Here is a 25,904-nt window from a genome sequence, read left to right as displayed (position 1 = left end):
GGAAGTTTCTTTTATTTTAATGAACTCTGTTAAGATGGGTTTTCGCTTGCTTCCCATATAATCCTCCAACAAAAATAGTAGTGATATCTTTCCTACTAGCCAGCAAACCCTACTACTATGGTCATGGGGGGGGTCAGATATGTTGGATTAGTGTCTAAGCCCGTAACTATATTTGATATGTACTTGACCTGGTTGTGCATGGTCCTTTTGGGTTGCCTACACAAAAGCAACTTGACAAGGTAATTTAAGGAGAGAGAGAGAGAGAGAGAAAGAATATTATGATTTATTAATATATTATAAGAATAATATATTAAAGGAGAAATCATATTTATTTAATTAGTATTGGTCATAAATTAATTAGGAATCAATTTGGTGACTAAAAGAGATTAATTAAATAAAGGGGCATAAATTGTCAAATGTATGATAATTGAGTTTTGGGCTGGGAAACCTAGTGGGCTAAAGGGGGAACAAATTTATGATGGGATCCATCATATTTTCATCCAAGGCCTTATTCCAGAAGGTTCCTTGGGTTGCTTGGTGGCTAAGGTGTCCATTAGGGTTTAGACTGAAACCCTAACAGCCTGCAGTATAAATAAGACCCCTAGGCTATGAAAATCAGCTACACCTAATTCCAAGAGAACCCTAGGGCCGATTTTAGCATCTCTCACCCTCTCTCATATTGCCTTCTTTCTTGTGGGGTTTGTGAACCATTAGAGGAGTTACAATTGTGACTCTAAGCTCAAGATCAAGAAGACTACAAGGATTTCAAGCTACTTGAAAGAGGTAAAACACTTAGATCTGATTTCATGATGTTAATTTAGAATTATAAATGATAGATCTAGGGTTGCAAGTCTTGGATTCAAAGCATGTACAATAGAGAAACCTAGATTCAAGCATTAGGGTTTGTATGAGCACATAGGATTGTTCTTATGCATAAAACCCATCAGTGGTATCAGAGCCATGATTGGTTTCAGTTGTATGTGATGCTTTAACTGTTTGCTTGCTGAAAATCATTTTTTCTTGCCTCTTCCTGACTCAAATCGGCGAGTCAGTATCTGGACTCGGCGAGTTGGCCCTACTCGGCGAGTCCAGGTCTGACTCGGCAAGTCTGTGCGTCAGCCAGAGGATATTTCGAGATTTTGTTGTTGTTTTGTCATGGGATTAATGCGTAAATCGTTTTTTGAATATAAAATCCGAATCTTATTGTATTTGAATGATTATCCCTGCCAAAACAATAGATAATTTCAAATCTTTTGAATATTAGTTGTTTATATGATAAATATGGATTATTTAAATTATTTGGTAATTATCTTGTGACTAAAATTGGATTAGGTCAAATATAGATAATTATGAAATTAATTCTTTAATTTAAATTATTTTTTATTTGATCCCTTTTGTTTTGAAAAGTTCAAAACTTGTCCTCAATTTTTGAAATTTAAATTTTACGATTAAAAGTTTAATTTTGAATAATTTAAACTTCAAATCCTTAGAATTTTACAAGTTTAAAATTCAACCTTATACTATTATATTATTACAAGCTTAATAAATAAATAAATAAATAAATATATATATATATATATATATATATATATATATATATATATATATATATATATATGTATAGCTTAAAATGCTAGTCTTACCATTAGTAGGCCTCATTCATGAAGCCGGACTATAAGGTGGGTATAAGTTTGCTGCCTATAAAATGGCGCTTAATGGGTGTACATTCACACCCACCGCTTGCTTGACTGGTGGAGGGTCGTTAGCCGAACGGGTAGGATAGGGCAATCCTCTCCTCATTAAAAGTATAATGTAAGATACAAAGTAACTACAATGTTTTTACAAATTCCCAATCTTAGTTACTTTAGGGTAAAATGTGAAAATGATGCTAATCCATGGAATTACACTTTGTACCCTTGTCAAACGTTGGTGGAGCGCGTGTGGTTAACCAGCACATCAATTTGGGGATGACATTGGTTGCGAAGGGTGACTCGATATTTGTCATAGATCAATGGAGCGTGTGTGGTTTACCGGCACATTGATTAGGTGATAGAGGCATTGGGTGCACCATGTTGATTCGCATGGTTATTCACAACTTGTTTGCGATCCTCGGTATCCCAGTTGCAAATTTGAAGTGCATATCGAGATTCAAACATGTCATTGAAAAGTTCAATGAATCTCAAAGATCTAGGAGTTTTCGATACATTTTAAACTTAAATCTCTTTTTCGTTTTTCATGGTGAGGATTAGTGATTCATCATTCACTTACCTTCAAATTATTTACTTTTAGAGTACGACATTCCTTTCTAAGTTGTAAATAATGTTGTTGGGTCCTAGCCCTAATTTCTCATTTGGGTGTTTAATTAGGGACTCATTTCTAATCAAACTTTGTTCCTTTCTTTTTCAGATGTCTGCAAACAACAACAACAACAACAACGCTTTTGGGCCATTCTCGTTGATGAACCTATGTCAGAAGGTGACATTTTATGGGTCAAACTTCAACGAGTGGATGAGGTATATTCGCATGATCACACGCCACGAGGACAAAGAATATGTCCTCGATGAAAAGCTTGAAAAGATCATCCCAGATGTTGCTACTCCTGAAGAGTTAGCCGCCTTTGAGGCCCACGAGTGTGATGCCACGAGAGTTCATTGCATCATACTGGCCACCATGAACCTCAAACTCCAAAAGTCCTATGAGGACATGTATCCGTATGAAATGCATCAGGATTTGCTGGACAGGTATCACCAGAGCGCGAGGCAAGAGATCTATGAGATCATTACTAACACGATCACCGCTAAGATGGGGAATGGAGAATCCCTAACCTCTCATTTGCAGAAAATGCAGAGGTATGTTGATCGTCTTCTCAAACTTAATGTTAAGTTTAATGAGGATTTGGCTATCGACATAATCCTCCACTCCTTGCCCACCTGTTACAACCAGTTCAGAATGACCTACCACATGAACAAGGAGGAGGTCTCCTTGAGCAAGCTCCAAGGACTGCTGAGGACTGCTAAGAGCAACCTCAAAGACAAATCTGTTGCATCTTCCCCTGCTGTGGCTGCTCCTATGATGGCAATTAGCCAAAGGAATGGTAAAAAGAGGAAGGCTCCATGTAAGAGCCACCAAAAAGGAAAGCTCCATGATGTTTCATCCTCTAGTGGGACCAAAGCAAGCCCTACTAAACCCTCCTCCAATCCCAAGGAAGCAGAGTGCTTCTATTGCCACAAAAGGGCCACTGGAAACGAAGTTGCCCTAAATATATGCAAGATATAAGGGATGGGAAGATTAAGCCCACCTTTACAGGTATGTATTCTATTAAATCTAACAACTCATCATTTTCTACTTCATGGGTTCTTGATACAGGGTGTGGATTCCACATTTATTCTGATTTGCAGGGCCTAAAAGGAAGTAGGGAAGTGGAACATGGAAAGACAAACCTGATTATGGGAAATAGAAGATCGTCGCATGTGACCAAAGTCGGAGTTTATTCTTTAGTGTTGAGTAATGGGTTAGGGCTAGATTTAAATAATTGCTGTTATTCGCCAGATATGGCAAGAAACATTATTTCATTTCATGGATTGTTTAGACAAGGTTTCAGATATTCTTTTGATAATAGCAATGGTTCTATTAATGTTAATTTGAATGGTGTCTTTTATTTCAATGCATTACCTTGTAATGAGATTTATGAATCTGTGATGGTTGTTGATAATTTAGGAAATGATGTTTTGAATATTGATTTGTCTACTAGTCTAGACAAAGCATGCTTGTGGCATTGTCGCCTTAGCCATGTCAACAAGAAACGCATAGCCCAACTCCAAAAGGATGGAGTGTTGGAGTCATTCGACCTTAGGGACAATGACACGTGTGAATCTTGTTTACTTGGGAAGATGACCAAGTCACCCTTTACTGGCACTTGTGAAAGGGGTGAGGGTCTATTGGATCTCATACACACCGATGTGTGTAGGCCCTTTAGATCCACCACAAGGGATGCTTGCCACTTCTACGTAACTTTTACGGATGATTATAGAAGATATGGATATATCTACTTAATCAAGAAAAAGTCGGAAACCTTTGAAAAGTTCAAAGAGTTTAAGAATGAAGTGGAGGATCAGCTGGGAAGGAAAATCAAGATGCTTCGGTCAGATCGAGGAGGAGAGTACCTAAGTCTTGAGTTTCACGACTATCTAAAAGAATGCGAAATTGTTTCGCAATTGACGCCTCCGAGAACGCCACAATTGAACGGTGTGGCTGAGAGACGTAATCGAACCTTGTTGGACATGGTTCGTTCTATGATGAGTCAGACTTCGTTACCAATAGCTTTCTGGGGGTATGCCTTAGAGACTGCCACCCATTTCCTAAAATTAGTTCCCACCAAGAAGGTTACCAAGACTCCTCACGAGATGTGGACAGGGAGAGCTCCCTCGTTGGCACATATTAAGGTTTGGGGTTGCGAGGCTTTCGTAAGACGAGAGACTCACGACAAGCTCGAACCTCGTAGTGAGAAGTGTTATTTCATCGGCTATCCACAGAAGTCTTTTGGCTATCTTTTCTATAGACCGAATGACAATGTTGTCTTCATTGCTAGAAGAGGAGTTTTCCGAGAAAGGGAATTGATAAGCCAAGAAGATAGTGGGAGGCAAATTGATCTTGAAGAGATTCAAGAGCAAAGCGATAAAGGAACTTCTAAAACTGGCACTCAACCTGAGGAGAAAACTCCTGTTGAACCTGTTGACGAATCCTTACCTCTTCGTCGTTCCACTAGGGCTAGTGTTCCACCCCAATTGTATGGATTTCATATTACTACTGAAGGGGATACATTTATTAGTGATAGTACACTAGTAAACTTGGACGAACTTAGCAACTACCAGGAAACCATGGAAGGCCCGGAGTCTGCTAAATGGAAAGAGGCAATGGACAACGAGATTCATTCCATGTACGACAACCAAGTTTGAAATTTGGTTGATAATGTGTCGGGTCGTAAGACAGTCAGGTGCAAGTGGATCTTCAAGAAGAAGACGGACATGGATGGGAAAGTGCATACTTATAAAGCGCAATTGGTTGCGAAGGGCTTTACTCAAACTCCCAGAGTTGACTATGATGAGACCTTCTCACCAGTTGCGAAGATAAAGTCTATTAGGGTAATGCTCGCAATAGCTGCGTTTCATGATTATGAAATATGGCAGATGGACGTGAAAACCGCTTTCCTTAATGGAAAGTTGGCTGAGGATGTTTACATGAATCAGCCAGAGGGTTTTTTCGATGCGAAGCATCCGAGTAGAGTGTGCAAGCTTGAGAAATCCATTTATGGATTGAAACAAGCGTCTCACAGATGGAATCTTTGTTTTGACGAGAAAGTTAAAGAGTTTGGCTTTCTGCGAAGCGAAGATGAATCTTGTGTATATGTCAAAGCCAGTGGGAATATAGTGAGCTTCCTCGTATGGTATGTCGATGACATACTGCTCATAGGAAACAACGTCCCAACCTTGCAGGAGGTCAAGTCCTGGCTTGGGAAATGTTTCGCTATGAAGGACCTCGGAGAGGATGCTTATATTCTGGGAATAAGGATAGTAAGAAACAGGGAAAAGAGACTGATAGGACTCAGTCAGGATACATACTTGGATAAGGTACTAAAGCGTTTTAGTATGGAAAATTCCAAGAAAGGGGAGTTGTTAATCCAAAGCAATACCAAACTGAGTAAGACTCAAAGCCCGAGTACATAAGCAAAGATAGCTGATATGAGCTGAGTACCTTACGCTTCCATAGTAGGCTCTATCATGTACGCTATGACTTGTACTCGCCCTGATGTGGCCTTTGCTTTGAGCATGGTCAGCCGATATCAAGGGAAACCTGGTATAGCTCATTGGATTGCAGTTAAGAATATTCTTAAGTACCTACGAAGGACCAAGGAATGGTTTCTAGTCCTCGGTGGGAGTGATGACTTAAGGGTACGAGGGTATAGTGACGCTAGTTTTCATACGGATCGGGATAATTACCGATCGCAGTCGGGCTGGGTCTTTACCCTAAATAGAGGAGCAGTGACTTGGAAAAGTTCCAAGCAGGAGACCGTAGCTGATTCAACGTGCGAATCAGAATACATTGCAGCGAGCGAAGCGTCAAAGGAGGCTATATGGTTGAAGAACTTCATTGGAGACCTTGGAGTTATGCCATCCATAAAGGAGTCGACGGAAATTTTCTGTGATAATGAAGGAACGGTTGCCTTAACCAAGGAACCAAGAGATCATGGTAGATCTCGACATATCGACAGAAAATATCATTTTATCAGACATCGGGTAGAACAAGGACTCCTCGTTGTGAAGAGGGTATCATCAGAAGAGAACCCAGCAAATCCCCTTACGAAGGGACGGAGTAGGGGCAAACACTTGCAGCACGCTAGGAGCATTGGGCTGAAGGATGATATAAGTTTGGATTAGATAGGAAACGTGTAATAGATAGTTTGTACTTGACATTTGATGAATAAATAAAGTTGTGTTATTTATGAGTAAAGCTACTATCTTGTGTTGGTTATTTACCTATTGTTTCAATTTTGCATGTTTTGACTTCCTGAATGATAGGATTATTTGAACAGTCCACAGTCGTTCATATTTTGGAAGTATATGTGAATGAAGACTATCATGAGTTGTTTGTAGATTATCTAAAAGGTTTTGGGCATAGCAAAGGTTTGCTACAAAGTTCATGAGTGCTTATCAATATGATTTGAGCATTGGAATAAACCCGCGTTTGCTGGTATCACCTCGTGGTGTTTCACCTTAAGTGATCACAAAGCGATAATATCATATAGTCTTAAAGCTTAGAGATATGATTATTGTTTGCTGGTTGGTTATGCATTGATGATGTGTAAACGCATTAGTAACTTGATGTTATAAAACACATTGTTGTGCATGATTCAATTAGTAAATAATAGATGCATATGAGTCGAAGTTGATATGTTCCTTTTATTCTATGAGAATAAAAGTGATATCTTGGCCACTTGATGATTTGGTTTGACTTATGTGCCGGGCCCGGTCAGAATGAAGTTGATGTGTTCAACTAAATTCTATGTCAAACAAATTAGAAATTGAGGAACAAATGTTGGACAATAAGCATTGTCAGCATGATATCTAGAACAAAGGATTATACGATCCCTTATTTGAAGGACAAGTTGTTGATCAGAGTTGACAGCGAAGTATAAGAGCTACGATTGCTAATCGGATCCTGAAGTCATATGTGAGATATAGTTACTAGACTTATCCAAGTGGGAGACTGTTGGATTAGTGTCTAAGCCCGTAACTATATTTGGTATGTACTTGACCCGGTTATGCATGGTCCTTTTGGGTTGCCTTCACCAAAGCAACTTGACAAGGTAATTTAAGGAGAGAGAGAGAGAGAGAGAGAGAATATTATGGTTTATTAATATATTATAAGAATAATATATTAAAGGTGAAATCATATTTATTTAATTAGTATTGGTCATAAATTAATTAGGAATCAATTTGGTGACTAAAAGAGATTAATTAAATAAAGGGGCATAAACTGTCAAATGTATGATAATTGAGTTTTGGGCTGGGAAACCTAATGGGCTAAAGGGGGAACAAATTTATGATGGGATCCATCATATTTTCATCCAAGGCCTTATTCCAGAAGGTTCCTTGGGCTGCTTGGTGGCTAAGCTGTCCATTAGGGTTTAGACTGAAACCCTAGCAGCCTATAGTATAAATAAGACCCCTAGGCTATGAAAATCGGCTACACCTAATTCCAAGAGAACCCTAGGGCCGATTTTAGCATCTCTCACCCTCTCTCATATTGCCTTCTTTCTTGTGTGGTTTGTGAACCATTAGAGGAGTTACAATTGTGACTCTAAGCTCAAGATCAAGAAGACTACAAGGATTTCAAGCTACTTGAAAGAGGTAAAATACTTAGATCTGATTTCATGATGTTAATTTCGAATTATATATGATAGATCTAGGGTTGCAAGTCTTGGATTCAAATCATGTACAAATAGAGAAACCTAGATCCAAGCATTAGGGTTTGTATGAGCACATAGGATTGTTCTTATGCATAAAACCCATCAGGATATAGCTTTGGATCTCCTTTGGTAGACATTTTAAACAATGCTCATAAATGATATTAACTGAGCTTCCATTATCTAAGTAAATCCTCCGCACCAGTTTCCTCCCCACTGCCCCTTTAATAATCAAAGGTCTGGTTCCTTGATGATTAAAAGGTACCGGTCATGATGATTAAACTCAATGTAGATTACTTTTTGTTTCTTAATCAGTTTACCACCAGCTTCTCCTCCTTGTATCATGGCAATTTTGGGATCATATACTTGCATTTCTTCTTTCTCTAGGGTATGCTCTCCACCTGTCTTGAGTGATCGATTTTTCACTTTTTCCTTTTTCAAGCTCTCACAGTCCTCAGTTGCATGACCCATTTTTTTTTGTGGAAATCAAAATACCTATTCATATCCAAAAAGATATTTTCTATTTATGTCGGTATTACTTCCCTTGTTCGGGCTCCTAAGGATGTACACTTCATAAGTCTCTTGTCGGTATGGTTGAAAGCGATCGTGTTTCCTGCCCTTACCCATGTGCTAAAATCTTTGGTTATGACTGAACCGATCAAGGGATATTACCAACAAAAGATGCATGGTATAATCTGGCTTGTTCTTCTTGTCTCCCTCCTTTTGCTACCTTCTTTTCTTTCATCATCACCTTCTCTTCACTCTCTACCTCTAACCTTAGGAATCGGTTAACTTTGTGTAACACCGTAAATTTTCAAACAAAATTTTCATTTTAAAATCACGTAATTTTCATAACCCATTACAAAAATCTCATTGATTTAATTTACAAAATGCAACTCGATAATTGTTTGATTAATACTCCAGGATCCTCAAAACATAACTCCTTCTCTGGTGTGTACAATCGAGCCGGTGCCTTCCCGCAATCATGAGAAAAACCTGAAACACATATCACATAACACGGTAAGCACAAAGCTTAGTGAGCTCCCCCAAAATACCACATACAACCCATTAGCCACTCGAGGCTATAACTCTGTAAGACCCTCTGGCCAATGTGTCTCAGTGGAACCCTCCAGTCCCACAACTCTAATGGACCCTCCGGTACTGACTCTGTGGACCCTCCGGTCCTAACTCTGATACTCATAATAATACATGGCATAAATCACACAATGCGGGATATCACAGTACTCAAATAAACACATAAGATCAACATATACACAGATTACTATAACAACATAAGTCACAAAGACAGTACGCACGATAACACATTATAACAAATAAGACTCTCTGGTCGATAATGTACTAAGACCCTTCGTTCTGTATGTACTAAGACCCTCCGGGCAATAATGTATTAAGACCCTCCGGGCAATAATGTACTAAGACCCTCCGGTGTACTGAGACCCTCCGGTCAATAATGTACTAAGACCCTCCGACCTATATGTATTGAGACCCTCTGATCAATAATGTACTAAGACCCTCTGGTCTATATGTACTAAGATCCTCTGGTCAATAATGTGAATAAGACCCTCCGGTCACACACAAAACACCATACATGTAAGTATAGTGAGAAGACTCGCCTCGGATGGCAAACAGATCCTATAAATGTTGTTGTTGTACTCCCGCCTCTTACACTGAGTCAAACCCACAATTAACCTCATTAGGATCTAAGACCCAACCTTCACATATTAGATTTAAAATTTGGTTCACCAACCTGACCTATAAATAACCCAAGCCCATTGGGACCACCAAGGCCTAATACCAAATAAGTCCACAAAAGTCCACTAATGGCCCAACTATGGCCCAATTTTCCAAATTAGGCCCAAACCCACATATGGGCCTTACCCAAAAGCCCGTCTAATTACTCTAGTCAACATGATTGCTCATGGATGGCCCATCAATAGCCCAATCACCAAAGTCCAATAGAAAGGCCCAACTCAAGGCCCAAGTAAAATTAGGGTTTTCACATGAAATGACAATTAGAGTTAAGTGTTTCTCACTTAACCCATTAAGGACTTAACCCATTAAGCCCATCAATCCACTAGGCCATTCATACAATGAAGTCAGACATAATTCACAATATCAATTTAACATTCCAACCGCGGGTCCCGGTAAAAATCCAAACCGATAAACCCAAAATTAGGGTTTTCTAAACCCTAATTAGGGTTTCTAGCCTAATCACAAAGCAGACCAGTCCAAGATTAAGCATTGGGCCGATTAGGGTTCACTATGCCAAGCACCACCCACTACCACCTCGGGTAGTGGTGGTCGACGGTGGCTCACGGCGACAGGTGGCAGCAACCACCATTTCCAATGGTGGTGGTGGTGGTGGTTATTGTTGCCCATAATTTGAACATACCGCATCACACATAATATACATACATACACAGCCACCTCCCACGGTGGTTGGTGGCGGCCAAGGGTGGCAGAAAGATGACAATGGGTGGCAGCCACCACCTCACGGTGGTGGCAGTGGGTTCTCGATCACAAATGCACACAACCCACACTACAATAACTGAAAACAACCATCACAGACAAACATATGCACCTTCAGCCACCACTTGGCGTCAGGTGTCGCCGAAAATGAAAATGGTAGCACATTCAGCCACCTCATAGGCGGCAGTGACGCCTCCGGCGTCAAACCCACAAAGAACGAGAGAAAGAGGGATCAAGGGTGGGTTACCGGTGGACTAACCATGGGTTTTTGGTGACACACGACGACACAGCGCCTCCCTCCGATTGGCGTATCTCCCGGCTGATCTCGACGTCGCTGGCAACAGGTTGTGATGGCGATGCTTCAACGGCACGGTAGCGAACGGTGAATGACACAGCAAGTCGGTGGCGACTTAGAGAGCTCCATGGTGGCGGCTGATGAATATTGGTTTAGGGTTCGTATGCTCCAGCAAGAGGGAAAAAGGAGTCACTGTCCAATCCCGTGTCCATCCAAAGTTACTTATGATTTTGACACTTCCAGTTCCTCCCACCCACAACTTTTCAAGACAGATCCCTAAATTACCATATAGCCACCTTTCATAACAAATTCCTTTCAACCTTGGTACATAATTTACCATTTATACCCTGCCTTCTGGAATCCCTTTCCAATCAAGTCTAGAAATTACTCTTTTAACCCCCAAAATCCAAAATTATATCGATTGGCTCCCCAACACCAACACCCCGCTAAATTATTAATGATTTTAGGATTTTAATTCATGTTAACTCTTTTCCATTTATTTATGTAATTATGCAGGATGTTACACTTTGTGTATCATATCTTCTGCATTAAACCATTCTCTGACCACTAACTTGCAGAATAACTCCCCTTCCAATTTTCCATAAGTGAATGCCACTATAATCATGGGGTCATCTCTTTTTAGCATCTTTCGTCTAATTTTGTTGAATTGTTTGAAATAAGCCTTGATGGACTCTCCTTCGTGTTCTCGACAGGAAAATATCGCACGTGCCTGCTGTTGGAACCTCCTCTGTTGAATGAAAGTGCTACAAAATTTTTGACTTAGCTCTTTAAAGCTCCCTATACTTCGAGGAGGTAGAATTGCTAACCAATATCAGGGGGATATGTCCAGGGTTCCTGCAACGTATAAACTCCACAACTTTGGATCCATTAGAATCATCTTGATGACCTATTGAAAGTTTGAGATATGATTGCCCGGATCTCCTGTCCCATCAGACAGTGATACCCTTGGAATTTTTAGTCCCTTTGGTATGGGTGTCTCATCGATATCATCCGTAAAGGGTGAACGAAAATTCAAGTTTTTGAAGGCTTGATTGTACTGCTTCGCCTCCACTACTTCTGGTGATGTCTCTTAGCCTTTACCGAAGTTCTTTTTCATTTTCTTAGAGTGTGAAGGGTTAGAGATTACTTCCTTCCTACTTAGTTTTTTCTCATGTTTCCTGACTTTTACATCCGTCTCATCTGAATCTTTCGTCTGGCTTGTATGAATGGAAACTAAATCCCATTCTTTTTTTTTTAAGTTTTTTGTTTGTTTCTTTCCATCTTCCGTCTCCTCATAGGTCTAAAGCTTTTGAAGGGTTTGAATTCCTTCATCTCCAATTCTTTCGCTTCCAAATTCTTTTGGCTCATCCGTCCTTATTCTCCTTTTGGATCTTCTGGAATCTCATTCTTGTTTTTTTCCGCCATCATAATTTGTAGTGTTCCTTCAGGCCCCTCAAGGTTTTGCATTCTTGGGATGGGACTCACATCGACAATTGGGATATCTTATTTGGCCATTTGTCGTGGAGTCCCATGGATGGCGCCACTTGATGCGCCCCGGGTCTATCTGTCATTGACTACAATAACGAACGATCCCTTTTATAGTTAGTAAACCTGGAGACACGAACAGTTCATAAGCTGATTGACCGGGAGGGGATCCCGGGTCAACGTTCCGATGATAAATTCAATGATGATTCTGAGAAGTGTATTATAAACCGTATTTTCTTAAGGGACACAAAATGATAGCGTACCTTTTTTGTGTTTTTCGAATATGATTATAGTCGATATTCAAGGGCATAACCTCTTTATTTGACATGAAAGTTTGAGGTCATGTTGCATTAGTTGTCTAATACCCGAAGGTACATCGGTGTGTACCTTGTAACGTTTAACAGATGTTTGTTGGTAGTCGAAGAATCTGTCAATTGTCAATCGTAATACATTTGTATGGTTCGGTATCTTCGTGGATTGGTACATTTGTATGGTTCGATATAGGTGCCCCTGTTCGGTACGTATGCTTCTAGCTCGGTACATGTACATTTGGTTCGGATAGTGATGGTATATGTATGGCGTCAAACCCTATACCCTATTACATTTCTTTAAGACTATGATTTTGGTTTATGGTTTTATGAACAAATGGCTTTGTTTTGAATATATCTTTTTAAAATTGAGTATTTATTTTGGTTTAAAAATGAAAAATTTATTCTTAAAATCGGGACGTTACAAAAGAAAAGCTTTGTGATGAGGTGGGGTGTGGATGTCATTGGAGGTGGTTTCAAGGGCGATGTGAGGTGGTGACAATTTTTACGGGTCATGGAAGGAAATAGAGGGTGGGGAAGGTACATAGAGAGAGGTAGGGTGTGCTTATTTAATAATATATTCTATATAACAAGTAAAATAAGATTAAAATTTTAAAAATATCACTAAATGTGAAATAATCATTTTAACTGGATCTATGACCATATTCAAAATAAATAGAAATAATAACCATGGGATGAATTAAAAATTATTAAAAACCAAACATATGAATTACCTTAAACCGGAAGGATCATTTGTGTAATTTACTCTTTGATAAATGATGGTATTCTATTCATGATCCGAGGCGTGAATTTAGCCAAATTGAAGGGGTGGTTTTTGAACGGCAACTAGCAAAAAAAAAATTCCAAGGGGCTTTGCCTTTGATACCGATCCTTCCGTCATGAGTCGTACCATGTGGCATGTGGCATGTGTCATGTGATTTCCTTGCTTATGTTTCTCTATATATAGCCAAACCCCAAATTCATGTTCTGCAGATCCACCTTCTTCTTCGATTCTATCGAGTCTTAAAATTTCACTCTCACCCACAAACCATCAGGTACTCCACTCCTCCTTGTACTCAAATCTATACGATACACCTTTGATTGTTTATCCATACACACGTGGGTTGCTTTTTCATGTCTACTTTGTGTCGCGATCAGTACGATTTGATAGAACCACTGACTTCAAAGAAAGTATTTTTGATTTTTTTTTTTGTTTTATTTGATTAATCAGGAATTGAAAGGTTATCAGTTTTGATTTGGAGTGTGTGTGGTTAATGGCGACTCGGAATTTGGAGAAATTGGCGTCCATCGATGCGCAATTGAGGCTTTTAGTTCCCGGAAAAGTCTCGGAGGATGATAAACTTATCGAGTACGATGCTTTGCTTCTGGATAAGTTTCTTGATATTCTTCAGGATTTGCATGGAGAGGGTCTCAAAGAAACGGTTAGCTTTTTTGGCTCATTAGTTCATAACCTAACTTAATTTCTAGTTAATCGATTCCCAAAATTGGCGAAACTAAAGCTTAAAGAATTCTCTATTACAAACTTTTATTTCGACAATTTTCAGTTGTTTTCTCGGTATTAACGATTCGATATTACATAAGCCTGTAGTTCAAATTAGGTTCTTTTATCTTTTTATTTAATCAAGACATGCAACTCCGATTGTGAAGTGATATGATGAACAATTGAACATCCAATTTCTATGAGGAAGCAGGGGAATGCATCCCATGTTCATTGATCACCAACTGTTCGACTAAATGTGCCACTGAACTATCGAAACGTTGTTTCCAATGAAACCTATTGCTTTTTATAGGTGCAAGAATGTTATGAGCTTTCCGCTGAGTATGAAGGAAAGCATGACCCTAAGAAGCTAGAAGAGCTTGGAAGTGTATTAACAAGTTTAGATCCAGGGGACTCCATTGTCATTGCTAAAGCTTTCTCTCACATGCTTAACTTAGCCAATCTAGCTGAAGAGGTTCAAATTGCTTATCGTAGGAGAATCAAGCTGAAAAAGGGTGATTTTGGTGATGAAGCCAATGCAACAACTGAATCCGATATTGAAGAAACTTTCAAAAAACTTGTACACAAACTCAAAAAATCCCCTCAAGAAGTCTTTGATGCCCTCAAGAACCAAACCGTTGACCTAGTCTTCACTGCTCACCCAACTCAATCTGTCCGCAGATCTTTACTTCAAAAACATGGAAGGTATAAATACCCTTCATCTCCATGAATCTTGAAGCAAAAAAGTCGATTTTTTTTTATTATTAATATCTGTACTTTTTACAGGATTCGTGATTGTCTTGCTCAGTTATACGCGAAGGACATAACTCCTGATGATAAGCTTGAATTGGACGAGGCTTTGCATAGAGAAGTAAGTAAATTTGTATAAATTAATCTTTGGTTGAAAAAAAAATCATTGATTTATAAATTATAATATTTTTTTTATGTATCTTTTCAAGATTCAAGCGGCTTTTCGCACTGATGAGATTAAACGAACTCCACCAACTCCACAAGATGAAATGAGAGCTGGAATGAGTTACTTCCATGAAACAATCTGGAAAGGTGTTCCTAAATTTTTACGACGTGTCGACACTGCTCTTAAAAACATTGGAATTAACGAACGTGTTCCCTATAATGCCCCTCTCATACAGTTTTCTTCCTGGATGGGTGGCGATCGTGATGGTATATATATATTTTCTAAATTATACTTCTCCTAATCTTATTTAATGCTCATAAAAGTTAAATCTTATATCTTTTTGTAAAAAAAATATATATTCAGGTAATCCAAGGGTAACTCCTGAAGTTACAAGAGATGTTTGCTTACTTGCAAGAATGATGGCTGCAAACATGTACTTTTCCCAGATAGAGGATCTAATGTTTGAGGTAAGGGCATTTTCGGTATTTCACTTTTTTTTTTTCCTCTTAATTACATTGGAATTGATGTTTCCACTTTCCAGATGTCAATGTGGCGTTGTAGCGATGAACTCCGTGTTCGAGCTGAACAACTCCATAGATCATCGTCTAAAAGAGACGTCAAACACTATATCGGTAATTCCCGCGAAAAATATTCTTCCTTTAAGCTTTCGAGGGCATTTTCGGTATTTCATAATTTATTTTTTTTCCTACAGAATTCTGGAAACAAGTTCCTCCCACTGAACCATATCGTGTGATTCTCGGTGACGTGAGAGACAAGTTATACAACACAAGAGAAAGATCCCGTCATTTGTTAGCTCATGACGTCTCAGACATTCCAGAAGAATTGGTTTACACTAATGTCGAACAGGTAATATAAAGATTAAATCTTCATTAATCATTAGCCACGTGTCAGTTTATCTTTTCTTAATACTGTTTTTTTGTTGCAACGTGGCAGTTTTTGGAACCACTCGAGTTATGCTACAGATCACTATGTGCATGTGGTGATCGTGTAATTGCTGACGGCAGCCTTCTTGATTTCTTACGTCAAGTTTCCACTTTCGGACTTTCACTTGTACGACTGGATATCCGACAAGAATCCGACAGGCATACCGACGTTCTAGAAGCAATCACACAACATTTAGGAATCGGGTCTTATCGTGATTGGTCCGAAGCAAAACGACAAGAATGGCTTCTTTCTGAACTTAGTGGCAAACGCCCCTTATTCGGTAAAGACCTTCCAAAAACCGAAGAAATTTCAGACGTTTTGGATACATTCCACGTCATCGCAGAACTCCCATCTGATTGCTTCGGTGCTTACATCATCTCCATGGCCACGTCACCTTCAGATGTTTTAGCGGTTGAGTTGCTCCAACGTGAATGCCACGTCAGACACCCGTTACGCGTGGTCCCGCTTTTCGAAAAACTCGCTGACCTGGATGCCGCCCCCGCGGCGGTCGCCCGGCTTTTTGAAATCGAGTGGTACCGGAATCGGATTGACGGGAAACAAGAAGTTATGATCGGATATTCCGACTCTGGTAAAGATGCCGGGCGGCTTTCAGCTGCTTGGCAACTTTACAAAGCTCAAGAGGAGCTTATAAATGTTGCGAAAAAATATGGGGTCAAGTTGACAATGTTTCACGGGCGAGGCGGGACGGTCGGGCGGGGCGGTGGCCCGACCCATCTCGCTATACTCTCGCAACCGGCCGGAACGATCCACGGGTCGCTCCGGGTTACAGTTCAGGGTGAGGTTATCGAGCAGTCGTTTGGTGAAGAACATTTGTGTTTTCGAACACTTCAGAGATTCTGCGCGGCTACACTCGAGCACGGGATGAACCCCCCGGTTTCACCCCGGCCTGAGTGGCGCGCACTGATGGACGAGATCGCGGTTCACGCAACCGAGCAGTATCGCTCGATTGTATTTCAGGAACCGCGTTTCGTCGAATATTTCCGACTCGTAAGTCTCGTTTATATTTCATTTTATATTTTCAAAAATAAAAAATAATAAATAAATAATTATGTATTATGATTCCGATTACAGGCGACACCGGAATTGGAATACGGGCGGATGAACATCGGGAGCCGTCCGTCGAAGCGAAAGCCGAGCGGCGGAATAGAATCGCTCAGAGCGATTCCGTGGATCTTCGCGTGGACTCAAACGCGGTTCCATCTCCCAGTCTGGCTGGGATTTGGAGCCGCGTTTAAATACGCGATTGAAAAAGACATCAAGAATCTTCACATGCTACAAGAAATGTATAAAACATGGCCTTTTTTTAGAGTCACAATCGATTTAGTCGAAATGGTGTTTGCAAAAGGTGACCCCGGAATTGCAGCTTTGAATGACAAGCTCCTTGTGTCCGAAGACTTATGGTCGTTTGGTGAATCACTAAGAGCAAATTACGAGGAAACCAAAAATCTCCTCCTTCGGGTGCGTAGTCAGTATAATACACAGTACAGTATGGGACAGCTCAGAGGTTGTTGCTTTGTTGCTGACATGATTTAATTTGTTTTGTTTTTGTAGATTGCGGGGCATAAGGATTTACTTGAGGGGGATCCGTATTTGAGACAAAGGCTGCGTTTACGTGATTCATATATCACCACATTAAATGTGTGTCAAGCGTATACATTAAAAAGAATTCGTGACCCTAACTACCACGTGACATTGAGGCCCCATATTTCAAAAGAGTATGCCGAGCCAAGTAAACCGGCTGATGAGTATATAAAGCTGAACCCGAAGAGTGAGTATGCGCCCGGTTTGGAGGATACGCTTATTTTGACCATGAAGGGAATTGCAGCTGGAATGCAAAATACCGGTTAATGTTATGATATTATAATATTATAAAATATTATAATAATGTTATGTGTTTTTTTTTTTTTGTGTATTATCGAGTTATTGTGGTGTTTTGTGAAGGGAAATTTGGGTTGAACACCCTGGTTGTTGACTTGAGGATGGTGAGTTGGTAATGTACCTTGTCTGACAATCAGATGACTTATTGTACTTTTGAAATAAAACGTTCAACTAAAATCAAATGGTATTTCGCTACTTGTTTTTTGGGCATTTCTATATAGTGGATGATGTTAATTAAAATATTAATTTGAAGTTTTGAAAGTGTTAAAGTGAAATATTTATGAAGGGTGTGTGATGCGTGCATTGTTGATTGTACCTTGTCTGAAGACATTGTACTTTTGAAATAAAACGTGCAACTAAAATGGTATTTTGCTACTTGTTTTTTGGGCATTTATAATGACTTATTGTACTTTTGAAATAAAACGTTCAACTAAAATGGTATTTAGCTACTTGTTTTTTGGGCAATTTTATAATGTGGATGATGTTATATAAACTATTAATTTGAAGTTTTGAAGGTGTTAAAGAGAATATTGAAGATTATATGTGTAATTTGAGGTTTTGAAAGTGTTAGAAACTAGTATTTGAGCTCGCGCTTTGCTGTGAGTTTTTACATAGAGAATTGATTAAACAATGTAGCATATCATATATAAAACGTATAAATTATTAAAATACTAAGTTCAGAATTTTTTTGATTAAATCTTGGAATAACACAGTAAAAAATTTAAAATTAGGAAAAAAGATGAATGCATGAAAAAAAATGAAGAAGAAAATCACATTGTTAAAAACTGTAAAAAAAACCAAAATATTTGGTTGGATTTTGTATGTGACAAAATCATTCCGTAAAACAATAAGTAGTATTTTTTTTTTTTTTGAAAATTCAAGTTTTAAAATTTATTTGTTGTATGATAATGGGCTACAAAAACAATAAACATGTATAAGAAGTAGGTGATTTTACCGAAGAAAAGAGTCAATAGACTATTTTTATAATTTGTATGGATTGTGAATAAAAAGAAAAAAAATGAAGGGGCAATTTCTGTAAATTTATATTAACTGTGAAACAAATTGAATATAATTGGATGACGTATGAATAGAAGTAAAATTATAAGGGTTATTTCTATAAGTTAAACTTAAAGCAATTGAAAGATCTCCGGTCGCAGGCCCACGATAGTGGAGCACGATAATGAAACCCAATTCCACAACTTGTGTAATGTGCATCATAAGTTATACTATTAGCTACAGTATTTTACACATAAAAGAAAAGTTACATTTTGCTCCTGAGTCTTGGAATAAATCAAAATATCAGGTGCTCCTCATGTTATACTATTAGCTACAGTATTTTACACAACTTATGAAACCCTCCCTCAGGTGCTCCTCATGTTGCTCCTGAGTCTTGGAATAAAGCAAAATGTCATCAATGAAGACTATCACAGACCGATCCAGCATCGGTCTGCACACGCGGTTCTTGAGGTCCATAAACACGACAGGAGCATTGGTGAGCCAAAACGGCATCACCATGAACTCATAGTGACCATAGCGAGTCTGAAAGGTTGTTTTCGACACGTCGTCGTCCCTGACTCGCATATAGTGATATCCCGATCGCATGTCAATCTTGGAGAACCAAGATGCACCTTGTAGCTGGTCAAACAAATCATCGATCCTCGGGAGAGTATAACGGTTCTTCACCATTACCTTATTTAGCTCTCGGTAGTCTATGCACATCCGATGAGACCTATCCTTCTTCTTTACAAACAAGATCGGGTCTCCCCATGGTGAACTGCTCGATCTGATAAATCCCTTGTTTAGTAGCTCTTGCAGTTGTGTAGACAACTCCTGCATCTCGGGAGGAGCCAACCAATATGGTGCCTTGGCTATCGGAGCTGCAACAGGGACTAGGTCAATCATGAACTCAACCTGTCTCTCCAGAGGTTATCCCAGGAAAATCCTCTGGGAATACATCCAGGTACTCTCGCACGATTGGTACATCATCCATTGCCGCCTTACCCTTATCCCAGATATCCATAACATAGACGACATGGAAACATCCCAAAAATACGGTCCAAAAATTTCATTTTTAATTCATTATTAAGACCACAAAAATATCATCATGTAAACATCGTAAACTATGTATCTTAAAAACATCATCATAACTCTCAAAGTATCAAAATATCATATCAAATATCATAGTGAAATATCCCAGGCTAGAAAACTGTGGTGTGTGTCATGTGATCATCCCGAGCCCTTCTCTTTTTTAGCAGAAGTACTTGAAACCAAAACTGAAACCCTTAGCACAAAACTTAATGAGCTCCCATAAGCTACCACATACCATACATATAACATGCAACTAAGGCCCTGTTTGGTAGCCTCTTAATTGAAAAATTAAGAGGCAAGCTCTTAATTTTTCAGATAAAGACTGTTTGGTTGCATATTATTTTATGCCTCTAAATTTATAAGTTGCCTCTTAAACTTTCAGATCTAAAGACATATCTGGAAAAATAAAAACAACGTGCATTCCCTTTTTGCCCAGATACTTTATCTCCTTCCCTTTGCTCTTTCTTCTTCACAAACGGCGCTTCCCACTGAAAACTCCAATTACAACCCTCCACAGTTCACCATCCTCTCCGGTCATCCCATCTAGACATTGCCGTCTCTAACATTGTCGCCGACAACGAAGCCCTCCGACTCCCTCATCGACGCGTATTTCGTTTTTACCCCTGCGCCCCCTCGTCTCTTTCTATTTCTCATGAATCCTATTCCTTCCAACCCCTCTCCGACGATTGCTACCCTCCAACGCCTGCTTGTCACCGTCTCTTCCAACGACTCACAGTCCTAATCGGACCATCGTTGGAGCGCAGTCCCTCCACCTAATAGGACGATCGGCCAGCCCCACCATTTTTCGGATATCACACCAGGTATTGTGTAGAATTTTAGGGTTTTCAATTTATCTTGCTTTTTTGGAATTATCAATCGATCACCGCTTGAAATATTGTTTATTAGCCAACTCCATGACTCAGCCCTAATCGGCCAGCCCCACCATTTTCATATGCATATTTCAAGTCATATTGATATGTATTGTTTATGAAATATGATAGCAGGTGTATACTCGGAATCAATATAGTTTTGATCCGATAGAAGTGTTTTCTAGCAAAGTTGAACCAATTATTGAGTTGTTTATTACCCATTATTGAGTTTGCTTGCTGATGTTTTATCAAGATTTGAACCAATTTGATCAGTTATCTACTTTGTTGTTATTCTGGAGATGTGCTTACAGTTCATTGTTAATTCAGATAGTTATGGTTATGTTTTGATTAGTAGTTTCTTAAAAGTCTTATTTTGGTGCAGCACTGCAGCTTGGTACTGTCCATACTGATACAAAAGGTGAAAAGGATATTAGATGGGTGTCAATGTTTAGGGGTATCTTTTGATCCAGGGAGCAAAAGTAAAAAAGATGATATGAATTTGTGTTTTTCACTATTCTATTTACATAGATGTAAATGTAAATACTTAAATTTGACTTTGTTATCAATTTTGAATTTTTGTGAATCTTTGTAATATGGATGTGTATTAACAATGAAATGTTTCATTTCGTCACAAATTAGGGGTGTATGAACATGTATTTATTTCAAAAGCATTGTACAATTAATTAGCTAGGTAAGAGCTTGAGCATGTTTTTATTTTGAAGTACATAATCGTCAAGTTATTTTTCACAATTATTCAATAAGTTTGTCAAATTGTTTTCTAAATAGAAACATTGAATTCAACAAAAAATAACACAGAAGGGTAAAATGATCATTTTTGTTATTCAACATAACAATTCAGAGGTTTCAACCAAATAATATGTTAGAAGTTCAGATCTTAAAAATTCAGACCCTTTTAAACATTCAGATCTCTTAAAAATTCAGATGCTAGCCCTAAGATATACAGTCCGCCCACTCTCATGGAGATTCGGGCCCAATGATTTGGGCTTTAGCCGGTAGTCCAACTACCCAATCATTTGGGCTTTCCCGTTTCACGGAATAGCTTTTCCGACGACTATCCGACCGGTTTTGTTCATTCTTTAACGATTTTCGAAGCCGAAAGCGGAAAAGAAGCAAACATAAAGCAAATCCACCAAGCTGTATTTGCAGAAGGATCGAGGCAATAGCTACAGAGTAAAGCAATGGCAGCACTTCCAACAAGGAGAAGACGTCCGTCGGAATACGATCGTTTGTTGCCTTCAACATCGGCCGATGCGGATGGTTATACGAAGGTAGACAAGCCAGCGGAGAAACCAGGGGTTGAGGTGGATAAAGGTCTGTCATGGACATTTCCTATATTTGCCCTAGGGATATTAAGGTATTTGAGTGCAACTACGAATATCGTTCATGACTGTGATGAAGTGTTCAATTATTGGGAGCCTCTTCATTTCCTCCTTTACAAATCAGGTTTTCAGACTTGGGAGTACAGGTATTCTCCATTCATTTCTCATTATTCGTTACCTGTTTGAGTCATATGATCATCATAATCCCTGAATTTTTCTTTGTTGGACATGTTAGAAGTACGAACTAAGGATTACACCAAATTTACACACTCTGAGAATTCCAACTAAGATCTAATAAGCGCAGATAACTTAATAACTACATCTTAATATGAATCTACCATTTGACTGAAATCAAAGAGCCTGATTTTGTTTCTGTCTTACATAGCAACTTCAGAACAAGTTCTTTCAAATACGAGGCTATACAGTATAGTATATGTATATCCCTTCACAATACAACAAAAAATCACCACTGAAATAAGCAATTCGGAATATGTTTGTGCTAATTGTTTGCCTTAGCTCTTCAATTATTTTCTGTTTCACAATCTCTTCCATGGAAGTTCTATCCCCATTCCCCAAATTCAGCCATGATTTCTTAACTCTGAGATAAATTATCTGTTAATTGCAGTTCTCAGTTTGCATTGCGTTCATACCTCTACATTCTGTTCCATTACATGGTGGGTTGGCCAGCTTCACAGATGTATAATTGGCTTGATGAGGAAAAAGTAATACAATTCAACACTCTCTATAATCATTCCATTTATAATCTTGTTGATTTCTACTTCCATTAACATAATCAATCGAATGATTTCTTCATCACATTTCAGGTAAGAGTATTCTATGCTGTGAGAATCTTTCTTGGCCTTCTTTCTGTCATATCTGAAGCTGCTTTAGTAGTAGCACTTTCCAGAAAGTATGGGAAACGCCTTGCTTGTTACACACTCTCCCTTTTATGCTTAACAAGTGGTTGCTTTTTTGCTAGCACAAGTAAGTTCCCAAATGCAAGAATTATCAAAATCTAATAATTCCCTTTTCATATTAAATCTTTTTCATAACTTTTACAGGTTTTTTGCCAAGTTCTTTTTCTATGTATGCAATTTCTCTCTCTTCAGCATTGTTTCTTTTTGGGATGAATGCCATGGCTGTTGCTGTTGCAGCAACTGGAGTTATTCTTGGTTGGCCATTTTCAGTCCTTGCTTTTCTTCCAGTAACAGTCTACTCTCTACTTCGAAAATTCAAAAGGGCGTTTATATCAGGGGCGTTTATGTCAATTACACTTTTGGTACGTAATCTTTTATAAAAAAGTTGTTTCTAAATTCTAACTTTCTGTTTTCTAATCACTTGTTTTGTTTTTGTTTCAGATAATTTCAGTAGTTGTGGATTATCATTACTATGGGAAATGGACATCTTCTGTTATGAATCTGTTGGTGTATAATGTTTTAGGAGGTGGAGAGAGTCATTTATATGGAACTGAAGGGGCTTTATTTTACTTGAAGAATGGATTTAATAACTTCAATTTTGCTCTTGTTTTTGCAATGATGTTTGTGGTTCTTCTGCCATTTACAAAGAAGAAATTCGCCCCTGATATGGTGATTGTTGTCTCTCCTGTTTATATTTGGATGGCTTTCATGTCTCTACAACCCCACAAAGAAGAAAGGTCAGTTAGATTGATTCAAGCAAAATGACTATTTTGCCCCTGTCTTCATTTCATTTTCTTTCATCTACCTCAATGCAAATCGTGAAATTGTTCTTCATCTCTTTCTTCTTAAACCCTAGTATCAGACCAAGTTCAAGCAAAACACAAAATGTTTGATTTGTTGCATGAATGGTCCCTAAAATGTAGTTTACTTCCATATTTGGTCCCTGGCATTTACGGTGTTAAAAGACAGATGTCAAGTCCAAAAATAAAATGACTAATTTGCCCTCATCTTCATCCTCTATATCATCTTCAATTCAAAACCCGGAAAATGTTGTTCATGTCTTTCATCTTAAACCCTAGAATTAAACCAAAACCTTAAAAAAGACAGATGTTAAGTCCAAAAGTAAAATGACCAATTTGCCCTCATCTGCATCCTCTATTCATCTTCAATTCAAACCCTGAAATATTTTATTCATGTCTTTCATCTTAAACCCTAAAATTAAACTAAAACCTTAAAAAGACAGATGTTAAGTCCAAAAGTAAAATGACTAATTTGCCCTCATCTTCATCCTCTATATCATCTTCAATTCAAACCCTGAAAATTTTATTCATGTCTTTCATCTTAAACCCTAAAATCAAACCAAAACCTTAAAATAAAACGAAACATAACTAAAACACATAAAAAAAATAAATAAATAACACGATTTATTTATTTATAATAAATTTCAGGTTTCTTTATCCTATATACCCTCTTATATGTGTTGCGGCTGCAGCTGTTATTGAGAGTATTCCTGATTTCTTTTTTGATCGTTATAGAACTGAACAATCTTTTCTCCACAACGTAAGTTTAATTTTTTTTTTTTTTAATAAATCATCATTTAACAATCTTATTTATTTCTCTTATTAAAACTTATAATTAACTTTTTTTTTAAATCTACAGATGGCTAAATACTTGAGACCATTACTTATTGGTCTGATTCTATGTGTTTCTCATTCTAGAACATTCTCTATCATAAATGGTTACGCTGCTCCTTTAGAGATTTACAAACACTTTCAACATCATGATGATGCTGGAACAGGTATAACAAAAATACCATAATAATAATAATCTTTAAAATTATTTCTTGTTGACGATGTTTTAATAACAAGAAAAAAATAAATAAATAAGTAAATTGGTATTGTGTGTGTAATGCAAGGTGCGATTGTGTGTGTGGGAAGTGAGTGGCATCGATTTCCGTCGTCGTTTTTTATCCCGGATTACGTGGGTGAAGTTAGGTGGATTGATGATGGCTTCAATGGGCTTCTTCCTTTCCCTTTTAATTCAACTTTAGGTGGAACCACAGCATCACCTCCATATTTCAATAATAAAAACAAAGCATCACATAATCAATTCGTAAGCCTCTCAACTCTCACTCTAAATTTATCAAAAACAAAATACAATTTTTTTTTTTTTTAATAAAAATGTATTCACAGCTTCAAGATGTCGAAAAATGTGATTTCCTTGTTGAGCTTCAACTCCAACGACCCTTTCCTTCTCGTGGAAGCGACTTATCCAAATGGGAGGTAATCTCTCTATCTATCTCTCTCTCTCACACACACAGAGTAATTTTTGTGAGAAATTAGTTAATGCTTGTGTGTGTGGTGTGTGTAGGTGGTGGCTGCGTTACCATATTTGGATAGGGAACTATCACCGGCTTTACACAGATCGTTTTTCATACCGTATGTGTGGGAGGAGAAAAATGTGTTTGGGATGTATAAGTTGTTGAAGAGACATAAATAAATATTAAAGAGAGAGAAACAATAGCCACTTGTTAGATTCTCACTAGTTTTAATTTTAGGGTTGATGATGATTCATGATTGACCTTCTTTTTCAAGTATTAGGGATTTCTTTCTTTTATAAAACTTTGTTGGGTTATTATCACATGATTAGTCTGGTTCATATTTTTCTATTAAGTTATTTAGTGTGATTTATATTTTAGATCTATAACTACCATCAAAGTTCGTAAATCTTCTTTTTAAATAACAAACTCACAACGGTGAAAACAGATGTAGTGGTTAAATATAAAAAGGAAAGCTGTAACAACTAAAGCCTGAAAAAGAAGTTTGACAAAAAGAATAGAGAATTGATATTTGTTACTGACGTTGTTGACTAGAAAAGGGTATTAAAGTTGA

General features: G+C 38.2%; 2 protein-coding genes across 2 annotated transcripts; both read left to right on the top strand.

The window, feature by feature from the left end:
- The first annotated feature begins 13,390 nt into the window (after positions 1 to 13,390).
- On the top strand, positions 13,391 to 17,994 carry LOC145076836 (phosphoenolpyruvate carboxylase 2). Its single transcript, XM_079022636.1, has 11 exons — positions 13,391 to 13,596; positions 13,773 to 13,983; positions 14,353 to 14,744; positions 14,826 to 14,910; positions 14,999 to 15,221; positions 15,319 to 15,422; positions 15,497 to 15,587; positions 15,668 to 15,822; positions 15,910 to 16,908; positions 16,993 to 17,379; positions 17,473 to 17,994. Exons 2-11 carry the CDS (start codon positions 13,816 to 13,818, stop codon positions 17,767 to 17,769), a joined length of 2,901 nt encoding a protein of 966 aa, XP_078878762.1. The 5' UTR covers positions 13,391 to 13,596; positions 13,773 to 13,815; the 3' UTR covers positions 17,770 to 17,994.
- Positions 17,995 to 21,846: 3,852 nt separating this feature from the next.
- Positions 21,847 to 25,653, top strand: EBS3 (Alg9-like mannosyltransferase family). The gene is made up of 10 exons (XM_079020003.1): positions 21,847 to 22,242; positions 22,722 to 22,818; positions 22,921 to 23,080; positions 23,158 to 23,375; positions 23,455 to 23,750; positions 24,462 to 24,573; positions 24,673 to 24,811; positions 24,929 to 25,125; positions 25,206 to 25,295; positions 25,384 to 25,653. Exons 1-10 carry the CDS (start codon positions 21,956 to 21,958, stop codon positions 25,510 to 25,512), a joined length of 1,725 nt encoding a protein of 574 aa, XP_078876129.1. The 5' UTR covers positions 21,847 to 21,955; the 3' UTR covers positions 25,513 to 25,653.
- The last annotated feature ends 251 nt before the right edge of the window (positions 25,654 to 25,904 follow it).

The sequence above is a fragment of the Lactuca serriola genome, chromosome 9, assembly GCF_051521515.1.
Source record: "Lactuca serriola cultivar US96UC23 chromosome 9, Lser_US96UC23_V15, whole genome shotgun sequence".
Classification (NCBI taxonomy): domain Eukaryota; kingdom Viridiplantae; phylum Streptophyta; class Magnoliopsida; order Asterales; family Asteraceae; genus Lactuca; species Lactuca serriola.
Note: the sequence above shows the minus strand (reverse complement) of the source record. Positions and strands in the feature narration are given on the sequence as shown.

Coding starts and splice junctions, on each gene's coding strand:
- LOC145076836 (XM_079022636.1), top strand. CDS start 13,816: ATGGCGACTCGGAATTTGGAGAAATTGGCGTCCATCGATGCGCAATTG. Junction 15,222..15,318: donor GATGGGTGGCGATCGTGATG/GTATATATATAT, acceptor ATATATATTCAG/GTAATCCAAGGGTAACTCCT. Junction 15,423..15,496: donor TAGAGGATCTAATGTTTGAG/GTAAGGGCATTT, acceptor TCCACTTTCCAG/ATGTCAATGTGGCGTTGTAG.
- EBS3 (XM_079020003.1), top strand. CDS start 21,956: ATGGCAGCACTTCCAACAAGGAGAAGACGTCCGTCGGAATACGATCGT. Junction 22,819..22,920: donor ATTGGCTTGATGAGGAAAAA/GTAATACAATTC, acceptor ATCACATTTCAG/GTAAGAGTATTCTATGCTGT. Junction 23,081..23,157: donor TTGCTTTTTTGCTAGCACAA/GTAAGTTCCCAA, acceptor TAACTTTTACAG/GTTTTTTGCCAAGTTCTTTT.